The following is a 14241-nucleotide window of genomic DNA, read 5'->3' on the forward strand; positions in this document are numbered from 1 at the left end:
CGATGCACGAAGTCAGTGCCTGATGTTGTGAAGTCTTTTTTTAGAAAGCTGTTTTAGTTAAAGCCTAAAGCCAGCAGTTCATTTAGCTGTCTCCCAATGACAGTCATATCATTATGCATGATTGCTTTGCTCTAAATCAGTTACGCCAAACGCCACACTACAGTATTACTGTTTGTGAATGTGGCCTGTACAGTGTGTTACAGCTCACAGCCTGTGGCAAATTGTGAAGATTACAGCAATTAAAATTGGAATCTTCATGCCCTGAATTCAGTAACTACTGCAGAAAGTTTTGGTACATAGGTTTATCTTGCACCAAAGCATAAAGCCAAACAGGCCACACAATTAAAATTCCCAGAGCTGAGATGAAAAAATCTATTGGCTAGCAAATTGATTAAAATCTGTTGACTGTAACATTTTCTGTCCTGTTTTTACTGTGCATCTTGAACTTGAGCACTATGTCTGATTAATAATGTCTAGCCCTTTGATTTGTGCAAGTCATTTGGTTACTTTTGCCATAAAGATTACAGCAGCAATGTGTTAGAACTACAAGTATGCAAATGTATTAGTGATTGTTATAATATTTAGTGAAATACTCTGTCTTTTTTGGCAGAAACAAAATTCATTAAGCGTTTTCAAAAGTTAAGAAAAAGATGCTTGTAAAAATCTATGTTTTTTTAAATATTGTTCTGGTTCATACAAAAATAATCAAACCAGATTGTGGTGAAATATGACTTGGGAAAAATGATATATTTCCCAAGCATGGAATGAATTCCTAATGTAATAAAATCAGTGCAGGGTCACATATTGTACAGTGCTAGTTATATTTGTTAAGGTATGCAAAAGTTTGGGCATCCTGGTCAAATGACATGTTTTGTTGTGTAAACAAGTTAACACATCCTCTAGAGAGAACAAACTTCTGTACATTGTAATGCACAGTTACTGTTAATTTGCTGCATTTAATATATTTGGGGAAATATTAAACATAAATATGGTCTGTGCAAAAGTATTTTTGTTTGTTGAACTGAGCAGATATATAGAAAAAGTGCACAAGTATTTTTTTTTTACAGAAAAATGCCATTTTCTTTTATAGAAAATATTCAAAACGTAATTTCATGTGGTGTGTTCATACTTTTGCATACAATTGGATATGTACGATTAACTTGCTATGTGTTGGGCAGTGAGTTACCACATGTAACCATTCTTTAGAGGTGGGGGATACTGCACCTCTGTCATATCATGATACTTAAACATTTTCACTACACACATCACAGCATTTTATTCAACATTTCCACATAATGAACTGTGCTAAATTCAGGTAAACATGTCTAATTTTGTTCTCTTGTCTGGTGAAACAGTGTTGAAGTACTGACAATATCCATGAAATGAAAAAATTGAAATTATAATGATAAAATATTGTCATATTGTCTTCTCTACCATTCTATATATTTTTTTATAGATCGGTATGTGAGGGGAACATGGAAGCTGAGCTGTACACTCTACAGGAGAGTAACAGTAAGCTGGTTGCAGCACTCCATGAAGCCAACTGCAGCATCGAGCAGTGGAAGAAACAGCTGGCCGAGTACCAAAAAGAGACGGACAGGCTGCGTGAGAAGGTAGATCCTACTGTCTGCTGTGTTCTCTTCACTTGTCTTGCCTGAGATGCTTAACGATCTTGCCTAGAGCCAAAGGTCAAATATCTTTAGCTAACAGTACCCTGACTTCACTAATTATGAAAAGTGGCCAGAATTAAATCCATAAAGGGTAAGCCGCATGAAGCATACATGTCAAAAATTTGCTACTTTTCAGCTGCGCCATTTAAGATTTTGTGTTAAAATAGGTAGAATTAACATTACTGAACATACCCTAAAATATGATGTCCATGTGTTGTTGGGAGGCACTCTCTAAAGCCTGAAATAGCCATTTAAATCTAAATTTTATTTATTTATTTTTGGTCACATCATATATCTTAACATCCCAAGCAAAGGCTCAATAGAAAGGTCAGGTTTAATATTTATGGCTCAAATGCAAAATCAACATTATACTGAGATATAATGACCACAGTAGATAATTTACTGACCTCTTTGGAAGACGCATCCTTTACCAAGAGTTCTCTTTGAATACTAAAAATTACTAAAAATAGTTCTTCTGGACTTCTGTGTGTAATTACACATTTCCACCAAAGGGGTCTCCCCAAAATCCCAAAAAAGTTACATAGTGCTGCTTTAAGTAAGAAAAATGGCTGCAAATATTTTGTTAATGTTCAACCATTAAGGCGTTGATTAGTAGTTTAGGTGTGTATCACTCTGCTTTGTTTGTCAAATTGGTATGAAGAGCAGGTTTTGTCTAAAAAAAAAAAAAAAAAAAGTATTACTATTAAAAGCACATACTGAAATGCTTTTGCCGCAAAGATAAAAAGTTTGAATACAAACATCCCAACAGGGTATGAATTGTGTGAGCTTTGGGCAGTGCTGTCACAAAAATCTCCATGTGGTATTGTTTTCCTCAAAACAAGTGTTTTTATATCTTAAGCTGTAGGACACACAATGATATCAGAATCATATTGGTATAATAAGATATTTGTTTAGAAAAACAAAATTGACATTGGACAGTTGTTTAGATTTGACTGCCATTTGATTTTTTTTTTTTTACTGTACAATTAAATAGCAGAATGCTTACGTGCATTTTATTAATTTTACTCTACAAATAAATGCTACATTTCTCTGTAATTTTAATCTTGGTGGATTTAGTCCCGGTCTCTACATTTTTTTATGTCAGTGTTGGTATGTACATGAAAAATATTGGATACCTGCATCATCCCACAATTCCCACAAAGAGACTCACGTTCTGTCACATCGGGAGCCATTTAGTCGAGTTACATAGACTGTTTAAAGTTCGCTGTTGTGATGGTGACACTGCCCTTCTGGCTGCCAAAGGCTTGCAGATCATGGACCTAGTTGGTGTTTCTTCGGGGCACCAGGAGAGTGGAAGCCCATTTGTTTTATTTACATCATCTTGTTTTATTTTTTTCAGTTTGGTTGTTTGTTTATCTGTTTTTACCCCAGTCATTGCTGCTCCTTTTATTACGTGCCAGTGTATCTATTCATTCAAAGGATAAATACGATCTTGGGGATTTGGTATGCACTGAGCTAAATTTGGAAGATGATGGACAGGTGGTCACCATACTGCTGTAATGTCAAATTTAATGTCAGCTAAATTAGGAAATACAGAGTTTGAGCATAACCACATGGAACGTGAAAGGGTTAAATCACAATATTAAAAGAAGAAAAGTAATGTCTTTCTTGAAATCAAGAAATTATGATCTGGTCTTTTTGCAAGAAACACATCCCACAGACAAGGAGTGTAAGAGGCTTTGTAGAGACTGGGTGGGCAATGTTCTATCTTGTGAAGGTTCAACCAAGAGCCGGGGGGTGGCAATTCTCATCAATAAACATCTACAATTTCAATTTAAAAAAAAATTTAAAGATAGAAAGGGTAGAATTTTGATTGTTCAGGCAGAAATTCAGGGACAAACATTAATATTAGCAAATATCTAAGCACCTAATTTGGATGAGCCATTTTTTTGGAGACCTAGAGTGCAGTATAAATAGAATGGGTAATCACCCAGTCATTCTAGGGGGGGATTTCAATCAGACCATCCACTTCCCAACCTCGGAGATCAAAGCAAGTTTTTTGAAAATCTATGTGAAGCTTTAGGTTTGATGGATATATGGTGCACTTTGAACCCTACATTAAGGGACTACACATTTTTTTTCCTCCCCACATCAAACCTGTTCAAGAATTGATTTCTTCCTCCAGATATCCAAAACATTAATGCCCGCAATTTTATCTTGTAAAATTGGGAATATAATAATCTCAGACCATGCCTGTGTGACACTTTATATGCAACATTCACCCAAACAATAAAATCTCGTCGGTGGAGGCTAAACTCAAGTCTGCTGATGGATGAAGCATTTAGAATGGCACTCAAAGCTGAGATTAAGATGTATTCAGAAACTAACCTCCCTACGGCATCATCTGCGGCTGTGGCTTGGGAAGCACTTAAGGCCTTTTTGAGGGGACACATAATCCAACACTGTGCTTACAAAAAAAAGAATAGTACTGTAAGACAGTTGGAATTGGAGCAGAGAATCAGTGTCGCAGAAGCTAAATTCAAAATAGACCTGTCCAATGAGTCCCTACTCTAAATATGAGTTTAATACTCTTCTCTCACAAAAAGTGGAATTCTCTCTTTTCAGAGCCAGGCAGAGATATTTTGAGGAAGGAGATAAGGCTGGCAGACTACTTGCCAGCTACATAAAAAAAACAGGAATCTTTAAGCACAATTTCAAGTATAAGAGATCTAGGTGAGGAATTAAAAACCTCTACAAAAGAGATTAATGAATCATTTTATAATTTCTATAAAAACCTTTACAGTACAGAGTTGGCGGTGGATGATGGTGAGATTGAATCCTTCCTTGACAAACTTAGTTTACCAGTATTATCAACAGACCAGAAATATTTTAGGAGGAAATTATAGATGCGATTACACTTTTAACTACTGGCAAATCACCTGGCCCAGACGGGTTTACAGTAGAATTTTACAAAATGTATTGTAAGGAACTAACCCCGTACTTACTGAATATGTATGAAGAATCATTTGCAAATGGTTCTCTTCCGCCAACTCTGTCTGAAGCATTGATCTCTCTCATCCTCAAGAAGGGTAAAGACCCCCATAACTGTCAGAGCTATCGACCAATTTCTCTTATTAACTGTGATGCAAAAATTCTAGTTAAGGTCTTAGCAAAGAGATTAGATAAAGTAGTAGAGACACTGGTACATCCCGACCAGGTTGGCTTTATCCATCAGTGCAACTCTACAGATAATATCAGAAGGTTCATTGACATCATGTGGCATGTTCAGAATGACCAAGAACCTGTAGCTGCCCTGTCATTAGACGCCGAGAAGGCATTTGACCGGGTAGAGTGGCGCTATCTTTTGCTGACCCTGAAAGCTTTTGGATTTGGAGATGTCTTCATAAAATGGATTCATATCTTGTACACTGGGCCCAAAGCCAAACGGGCTTATTTCACCATATTGCATTAGAGCCTTTTGCGGTAGCTGTAAGACTGAATCCAGACTTCCCTGGTGTTCAGATAGGCCAAAAGACCCATAAAATAATGCTTTACGTAGATGACATCTTAACATTTATTTCTAACCCCGAAAGATCTGTGAATTCTCTCTTAACAACTATTGATTCATTTTCCAAACTATCAGGGTATAAAATAAATTGGTCTAAATGTGAAGCCCTCCCCTTGACATCTTATTGCCCTAAAACAGCATTCTCTTCACGATTTCTATGGCCTCAGAAAGGAATAACATATCTCGATGTCCTGTTCCCCCCCCAAATTTGTCTGATCTGAGTAGGGTTAACGTAGAACCTCTCCTGGATCATTTTAAAGCGGATATAGACTCTCTCATTGTGGGGAAAGGCCAATGTCCTTAAAATGAATGTTGCCCCAAAATTTAACTACATTATCCAGGCTTTACCAATTTCCATTCCTTTGAAATATTTTCATAATTTTGAGAAGCTTTGTAATGTTTTTCTTTGCAATGGTAAACGGTCTTGTATACGCCTGAGTAAATGACAAAAACCAGTGGATCAGGGAGGGCCGGGCAAACCTAATCTCCTGCTCTACCACTATGCTTTTTGCTTGAGACACCTGGTGCGATGGTCACTTCCCCCTGAAAGAGCTCCACCTTGGTTCGATATAGAGAGCCATGTATGCCACACCCTTCCTGTTATATATTGTCTTTCTGTTGTGAAGTCAGATCACCCAGTCATTTCACATCTTCAGTGGGTATGGTGCAAAGTCTCAAAGCTGGTTGGATTCAGTCCATTTTTGAACAACCTTTCCAGCATATGGTCAAATCCTAAATTATGTATTGGCAAATCTCTGTTTCTGTGGAAGGTTTGGGTACTGCAGGGCATTCATATGGTGGAGGACCTATATGTAGGGGATTCTCTTAAATCCTTTGAGTGTCTCCAGCATGAATATGGACTACCCCTTAACCAGAGTTGGCGGTATCTCCAAATTCGCAGTCTTTGCTTACATGTGTTTGGGGCTGGGACACAACCCCCACAGGCAAAGGATCAAAAACATTTCTTTAATTTGCTTGGCCTTGGTCATGAAGCATCTAGGTATTACTATATTCTGTTACAGAAGTCCATCAAACCCTCTTCACTAAAACCAGCATGGGAAAAAGATTTGAATGTTACATTCACTGATAATGATTGGTTAAATATTCTAAGGAATTCAAAGAAAATGTCCAGAGAACTTAGAAGTAGGCTTGTACAGTTTAAAAATATTAATCGCTTTTATTGGACACCTAGTAAGTTATTCAGAGCAAACTTGAAAGACTGCCCAATTTGCTGGAGGTGTTCTTTGGAAGGTACACTAATTCACTGTCTGTGGGATTGCTCAGTAATTCAGGGCTTCTGGCTGCAGCTACATGGAACCATCAAAATGATAATCGGGGTACAGTATCCCTATCAAATTCCTAGGTCATATTGGTTCAGACTCAGCAAACCCCACCTCATAGCACACACCTGTCCAAATTATCAAATCACATCTGTTAAAGTAGTAGCACTACATATACACCCCCCTTTATTTATTTATTTATATCTATTTGTTGGTCTGTTTTATTATTATTTCTTATTATTATTACTATTTTTTATTCAATTATTTATTTTTTGTTTTGAAAATAAACAATGTTGTACATCTTTGATACTATAATTATAATAATAACATACTGTAACTTTCTTTTCCCTGCTCCATTTACTACTGTTTATTCTGAGGCTTTGTAAATTGTGCTATTTATAAAATGTTCAATAAAAATGCTGATCATTAAAAAAAAAGCTGTGTAATGTTGATATAAGAAGAAAAAAAAAAAGGTGGAGAAAAGTAGTTCAGGTCTCATGGGAGAGAGGGGAATGTTATTTTTAGTGTAGGGTAACGTATGGCCATGGCCCCAAAATGGAGAAAAGACAAACAACCATAGGAAACTTGATGTTGTTTGTCTCTCCCACAACACAGAAATATGAGTGGTGTTCTAAATTCTGAGTATGCTGAAAACAGCAGCCGTGTTATGGCCCTGTTTTGCCTCAAGGGTAAATCATTTTTTTGCAGAGAAAGAAGAGAAATTTGTTGCCCCTGAATCATGTACTTTTACCATGCTCCTCTGAAAACTTGTCTGCGAGTCATAGCAAGATTACTGTATCAGCCGCCTGGAAGGAAAAATGCATTAGAGAGCTCAGCCTTTAAAAGTGTGCTTTTGGGGCTGGGATGCCCCTCACTGTGATGCCTAGGCATGACTTTCAGAGCAGAAGGTGATACATGTGCCACTACTGTGACAAAAAATTTAAAAACAATATGATCACTTTTCAGGTTCCATCTCAGCAATGTGCCATCGGACAGTTGTTCTCTGTCTGGAGAAGCAGTATTTTGGGGGTTCTGAGGGTTTATTTGAGGTGGATAATGTGTAATATGACTATCTTTGTGGATTTCAGGTGGCAGAGTTGGAGGCTCAGAGTGGTCATCCTGCTTCTTCTGAGAAGAGTAATGAGGAGCCCTCCCACTCAGTAGAAGAGATGGAGGCCCTTATAAAAGCTAAAGATGAAGTAAGAGGACTTTTCACAGTAGTTCATGTCAAAAAGAAAAAGCATAGTTTTTTTAAAAGTAAGTGTTTCTTAAATGGCCAAAAATGTCACTTTAATGTCAATTGCTTGGCTGACAAAGTCACCTGTCTTTGTGAGCAAAACCTAAGTCGTCGCATTTGTTGGAGAAAATAGAAAAAGTGTATCTGACAATGTAATGCAGTAGGAATAGCTGTATAAAAGACAAAAACTGTATTTAAAATTAGTCTTAGATGTTACTTCATACCTCTGACATTATTACTGATGAATTAGTTTTGACCGGTTAGCTCCATGCATGTACATACTTCTGCCATATTAAAGCAGTTCGGATGGGACATATATGTAATATGTTCTTGAAAATGACAACATCTTACAGAACATATTTTACAATGTACAATTGTATACAAATCATATTTTTCCAGGAAATTAACACTCTACAGTGCAAGAAATCAGATTTTGGGGAGCTGGAGAAAGAAAGGGAAGATGTTCATAAAAGAATGCAGGTAAGCTTGAGCTTCATTCTTAAACCTTTTTCTTAAGTTTTGTGCATGTCACTATTGATGGTATTAGGCAAGTAATGATGTTAAGTGCATGGATCAGGTTTTTTAGTGGGTCAAACTATAATAACTGAAATTTAATGGATAATAAATCATGCAAAGATTCTCAAGGTCCTAAAGGGGGGGGGGGGGGGGGGAAGAAATAAAAACCCATTAAAAAGAAAAAAAATGTTAACACATTATGTGATGAGAAATGCTTTTGAATGTTTGCTTCCATCAGGTTTTTTCTTTCTACAGGAGAGACCAGCAGAAGAATGTTAAATGCGTTATCATCACACAGATTTCCTGACTATTGCAGATTAATAAAAGATAATAAAACTGTTTCTGTGTTGTCATTAGGAGCTGGAGGAGAAGAATGCTGAACTGGAGCAGCAGGTCCAGAGAGCAGAGCAGACTCTGGCATCCTCCCTGGATGCACGTCAGCAGGCGGAGAGTGAAGTGCGGAAGGTCATTGAAGTGCTGGACCTCAAGATTTTTGACCTTAATGACTTACGACAGAATCTGGCCAAACTTGTAGATAAGTAACAGCCATAACGTCATGTTTGGTGAAGATCTATGACGCTCACAAAGGCAGCACTTACAGGAGCAATCTTACACCCCACTGAACTCTTCTTCAACAGCCATTGGCTATGGGGAATATTGCTATCCATGCAACTTGATTGGCAAGAATTGCTTAAACGTAGCCATGCAAGGTTAAGCTTGTGAATAAATCAGTACATTCTTATGAAGCTGGTTAAGCTGCACTTAATTCCTTAGAGCAGAGACATGGCAGCTGACTGGGGCCTGCAAATTTTGCATCAGCAAAAACATCCCAGAACAAAGGCTGTCATAATCTTGCTTCTCTGTTTTCATGGTGGAAAGCACAGAGCATTTCTTTCTTGTATCAGGTGTCTTTTTGCTGTGTCTCTAGTCATCAGCCCCCTGATGAGTCTGTAGGGAGTTATCTATAAAACAGTGCCTGAGCACACACAACTAGATTAAAGAAGTGGAGTAGAAACTGAAGGAGCGGATCCACGTGCAGCAAGCATTATCCTGACGGGTACGAAAGAGAGAGGCTGCAAGCGAATGAATCTGATGAAAGATAGCTTTTCATCTGATTGCTGTTGTTCTGTAGTGGTGGTGTTTTTCTCTGTACATAAATTGTGTTTTGTCTGTATGTCCTATTAGGTAATTTTTCTCTTAAAAGCACAATGCTTATCTTTAAAGCACATTCACACTATTGTGCAAAAGTCAGAGACCACCCCAAATTTATTTTATTTGTTGTCAAAATTGACATTCCTTTTTTTATAAGATATTCCAGAGAAGATTAGATAGAAGACATTTCACTTACATAAGGAAGGGGAACCTCATAGGAAATATAAATTTAAAAAGTCAGTCATACTTCAGCTTCACTGTGTGTTTGAGATTACTTGTGTCATGAAAAGCAGAGTGTAATGTAACCAACTTCTAAGACTGAACTGGGGTGTGGAAACCTGCACAGAGATTTTCTTTGAAAAGCGAGGCTCAAAAAAGAAATGGAAATTGTAATAGAGACAAAGTGTGGAACTTGATATTATATTTAGGTGCTTCTGCATAATTTTCTGTTGCATATATGGTTTCTGTTTTCATGCCTGATGCTGAATAATGAATAGCTTGTACTTAATGACTGGTTTGACTGGATGTTAAATAAATAAAGGGTGGTCTCTGACTTTTGCACAGTACTAGATCACAGCTGGAGAGTCAAAGGTTTGCATTGGCTAGATTTACATATCTGTATAAATCTAAATGGCACTAGCATGATTCTGTTAGGACATATAAACATAGTGATGGTATATCATGTCTGCTGATAATGATTGAAGTAACCCACATGAAGTGTCTGAAGGAATGCAATAGGCCTCTTTATGGAATTTAGGGTAGTTCATTTTGTAGCAAAAACTATGAAGGTAACCACTATGGCAGTATTACAGCTAAAACACTAACCACTATAAATGAAAACACTAACCACTAGTTGAATTATTTTTACCGTCACTGTTGGCTTATGTTCGCTATTATCCTTATTGTCTTAGAAGCTGCTAGGATGTGTGTAGATGGAGTTTTATGAGAATTCTTGCGGTATTAAAGCATTGTCTTCGAAGGCACCATAATAAGTCTAGTGCTGGAGAGATTATTTTAAAGTGGAAGCAGAGTGTTCCTGTAAATTGGATTGGCTAGTTTTAGTGGGTATTATACACAGATTGCATCTGACTCTAGCTACTTTACAATGGTACTGCAAAAATGCAACAGCCTATAGGTACTATGCTATAACACATAATAGTCTCATTATGCTATAACACACTAAACGCTTCAGTCAAGGAGCCAAGCATCGTCGTATTAACTTCTTTAGTGATTCAGCTTTGTTCTCAGCACAAACGTTCAGCTGGCTAGTGGAGTCTTTGTTGCCCAGAGTAAAAAAAAAAAAAGGTGCTATTACAACAAAAAGGTCAGTAGATCTCATCTATTTATTGGCTTCAACTTAAGCACAGCTCTATAAAGCTGTCCAGAGCTGCCTACTGGACAAGCATCTGCTAAGCTAAATTTGGTACTATTGATAATACAAATTCACACTCCTTGCTGAGCAGAACTTTTTGTTCCCCTCAACAGGGCTTTTGCATAAATGTTATTTTTCTAATGCTTGAACATGCTGTATATTGTGATTTTTGTATTGATCCACAATAAAGATTCCAGCTTTACTTTCTGTGGTGGGAATGCATGTTCACTTTTGCCTAAAAGTGCCCATATTCTACATTTTTATTGTATTTTATTTCCCCCTGAGGTTCACTTATAACATTAAAAAAAATGTCATGATTCATGTTTGAATGACTGTTTTCCAAGCTCTCTTTATCCATTAGTTACACAGGCTTTTGTGTTGTGCCTTTAAGATTGACATGTGAATGAATTGGCTGATTGGCTGTCCTGCATTGTGCCTCATTCAAAAAGCAGTCTGGGCTGAAACACTCCTTATAACTTCAGCATGAATGGGTGAGGCTAAATTCCTATAAGCTGAAAAGACAGATTTGTGTAAATGTATTGCTTTTTAACTTTACAAAACAGTGAATTCAAATTGGCCTGCTTTGGCAGCATATTTTTTGTATGTGTAAATTAGGGAGTACTTTACGAGAGTTCACATATTTCATCAAAAGTTTTTCTTTGTAAAGTAACAGGTGATTTGAGCCCTAACTGTATAATTCATACATTTAGAAATGCACTCTGCATGTGCATTCACTGTACAGTCATGAATTCTCAAGATGAGCGGGTCTTTTAGTTAACTGAATAAAAGCAATCCCCTGGGTTCCATCAAACATTTTTTCCATTCCACAGCCAGTGAACTTATTTTCGAACTGTGACCTGATGAATCCAGTGGCTTTATACAGTTATCGAGCACACTTGTGTCGCATTGCATGGGAAAAAACGATGTTGTTTCACAGCTGGAGGCAGAAACACTTTTGTTTCTGACGTCTTTCAGCAGAGTATCTCTATGGCTGAGCTTGTCTTGTGTGGTTGAGGTGTAGCTCTTAGCTTTAACAAGAACAAGTTGGGTTAATTACTAATGGAGATTTCTTCATTGTTGCCTTAGCCATCTGTCTAAAAGATGGATTGGTTGTGTTTCATTGCAAGGACATAATATTATTCATTCTACTTATGGTACAAAGCTCTGCTTTGAGGTATTACCTGATTAATTTAATCTATTTGTTATTATAGTTTCATGTCTATAACTGTAGCTCAAATTTCCTTAGGATGCTTTTTGGTCTTCATTTTCACCGCTTTCATTCAGATTCAGAGTCTGACCAGTGACACTTGAGTCTATTAATCCAGAGAAGGTGAACTTTGCGAATGGTTCACAGGTAGAGGCCAGCTGTAAGTCAGTTGTTTCCTCATTAAAACAGTAGCTTTCGTTCATGTAAACTTGAGGCTTCCATAGCACAGGGGTTAAATAATTGCATTTTTCAGTTAATATTTGCTTACGTGAAACCAGTATCACTTTAAATTCATTCATTTTGAGGGTTAATCTTTTTCAAATAAAATGACAACAAAAAATATCAAACTGTCATTTGTAATCCAGACAAATCTGACAACTTTGTATACATTTGTATACTTGAATATTTCCATACTCAAGGCATTGTATGTGGCAGTTGATCATTAGCTAACATTAATTCAAAGGCACTGATAAAAGCCAATGTGCAACTTGGCAGGAGATTATGGTCATTATAATGGTCAGTTTATAGAGCTACACACAGTAACACGGCTGAGTAGATACATTACTTTTGCTTCAGCAGCTGTCCATTGGCTTCTATTGTAAGTGTGTTTGGAGCCGAAAAGGATCATTAAATGAAGCTTATGTAACTCGAACTGTGCTGAAGCTACATCCTTCATTTGAAGTCAGGAGTCTGGCAGGGCTGTTCTTCTAAACTATAAAGCACAGGGTAATTATTTCAGACTCAGCTGCCACCTAGAGTTTTGTTGACTTTTGGGGAAAAATTAAAAATGACAAGCTAATAATACAGCCTCACACTTCACATCTGACTGTGAAAACACTGAGATGCTTTAAATTGAATGTGATTCTCAAAACTATTGTAGAAAATGCTGGTCAGAAGAGATTAAGGCAAGTAAAGAGAGATTTTGTTGTGGTTGTCTGGGGAAACAATTAATAATTAAATCCCCCAACAAAGCGTGTGTCGTCATGGGTCAGACAGGATGGTTTGAGCTCTGAGTGGAGACAATGTAAGGTAAATTATTTCTGCGTATTTGTGTTTTCATGTCAAAATATGAGCACATAATGTTATTAACGAAATGAATGAATATTGAGATTTAAAGATACTGATGTCGAGTTAGTAAGGAATTCCACCTTTAAAAAAAATCTGTATAATTCAGTTGTTGAGTTGTAACCAAAGTCATTCAGAGTGGTTTGATGTGAAATTGTGCATTGAAGAGAAACTTAGTGATTCAGATTTAATTTCAGTGTTGATGATGGGAACCAGGGGTCATCATCAGGCAGTGTATTCATAACCATTTTGTTTAATAGCTTTCTGCAAGGAAGCTTTTTTAGCCGTAGAGTTATTAGCTCATCATCTCTCTGGTTCCTATAACCACTACTTGAATAATTCTGGCTTGGTAGATTTCTCTATAATGGACCATTTTATATCAAAACACTCTGAATAGTTGTGTCTAACTTTTAACCATAAACTTATGCAGAAACTTTGAAAAAATTGTTGAATTCCCCTGTAAGTAGTCTTTAATAGACTTGCTTATGTGGTTCTTAACATTATATGTCATACTGTTATCTGTAGAAATGGACAAAAGTACAAACTTTTAGGCTGGTTTTAGCTGTTCATGTGGAATCAGGAATGATACTAATTGACAGGTTAAGGTTCTATGATTACTATTTGAGTGTATATATGTGTGTGTGTATATATATGTATATATATATATATATATATATATATATATATATATAGAGAGAGAGAGAGAGAGAGAGAGAGAGAGAGAGAGAGAGAGAGAGAGAGAGATTACTGTTAATGCCTTTAAAACCAAACAGTTGTGGAGAATCTGCTACATAAAGCTACACAGTGATGTGCATATACCCTTTCTATCATACAAATTGAGATTTATCATTCACGTCTGAGTAATCATGACAGTTCTTTAAGTTTCCTTTACTTACTAGCTACATGAGCCTTGCAACTAGTGTAAATCTAGCTAAAGACACAAATGTGCCTTGGCTCATTAGCTACATTTGGGGTAAGGGGTAGACAAGCGTGCCAATTATTGCTGAATTATCTCTTCAGTTATGATGTCATCCTACTTCGTAGTTTCTGAGACATTCTAAATTCTGTTTGTTCAAGCAGTTTTCTCTGACTTCAGCATTCTTCTAAGGCAGAGATGGATTCTCTTAAAACAAGAACTTAACAGGCAACAATAAACAAAATTTGCAGCTAAGGAACTGAGCAAAGTTGCCTCAAGGCCTTTTTTAATGGCTGT

At 36.9% G+C, this 14241-nt stretch overlaps 1 protein-coding gene across 1 annotated transcript in view; it reads left to right on the forward strand.

Moving 5' to 3' along the window:
* homer3b (homer scaffold protein 3b) overlaps window positions 1–10963 on the forward strand; it is a 28684-nt gene extending 17721 nt beyond the window's left edge. Inside the window, exons 7-10 of the mRNA XM_017716588.2 lie at window positions 1457–1613; window positions 7568–7678; window positions 8116–8196; window positions 8590–10963. Of these exons, the coding sequence (XP_017572077.1) occupies window positions 1457–1613; window positions 7568–7678; window positions 8116–8196; window positions 8590–8775 (535 nt within the window). The 3' untranslated portion in view covers window positions 8776–10963. The remainder of the gene's footprint in view (window positions 1–1456; window positions 1614–7567; window positions 7679–8115; window positions 8197–8589) is intronic.
* The last annotated feature ends 3278 nt before the right edge of the window (window positions 10964–14241 follow it).

This window comes from Pygocentrus nattereri, chromosome 15, assembly GCF_015220715.1.
Source record: "Pygocentrus nattereri isolate fPygNat1 chromosome 15, fPygNat1.pri, whole genome shotgun sequence".
Classification (NCBI taxonomy): domain Eukaryota; kingdom Metazoa; phylum Chordata; class Actinopteri; order Characiformes; family Serrasalmidae; genus Pygocentrus; species Pygocentrus nattereri.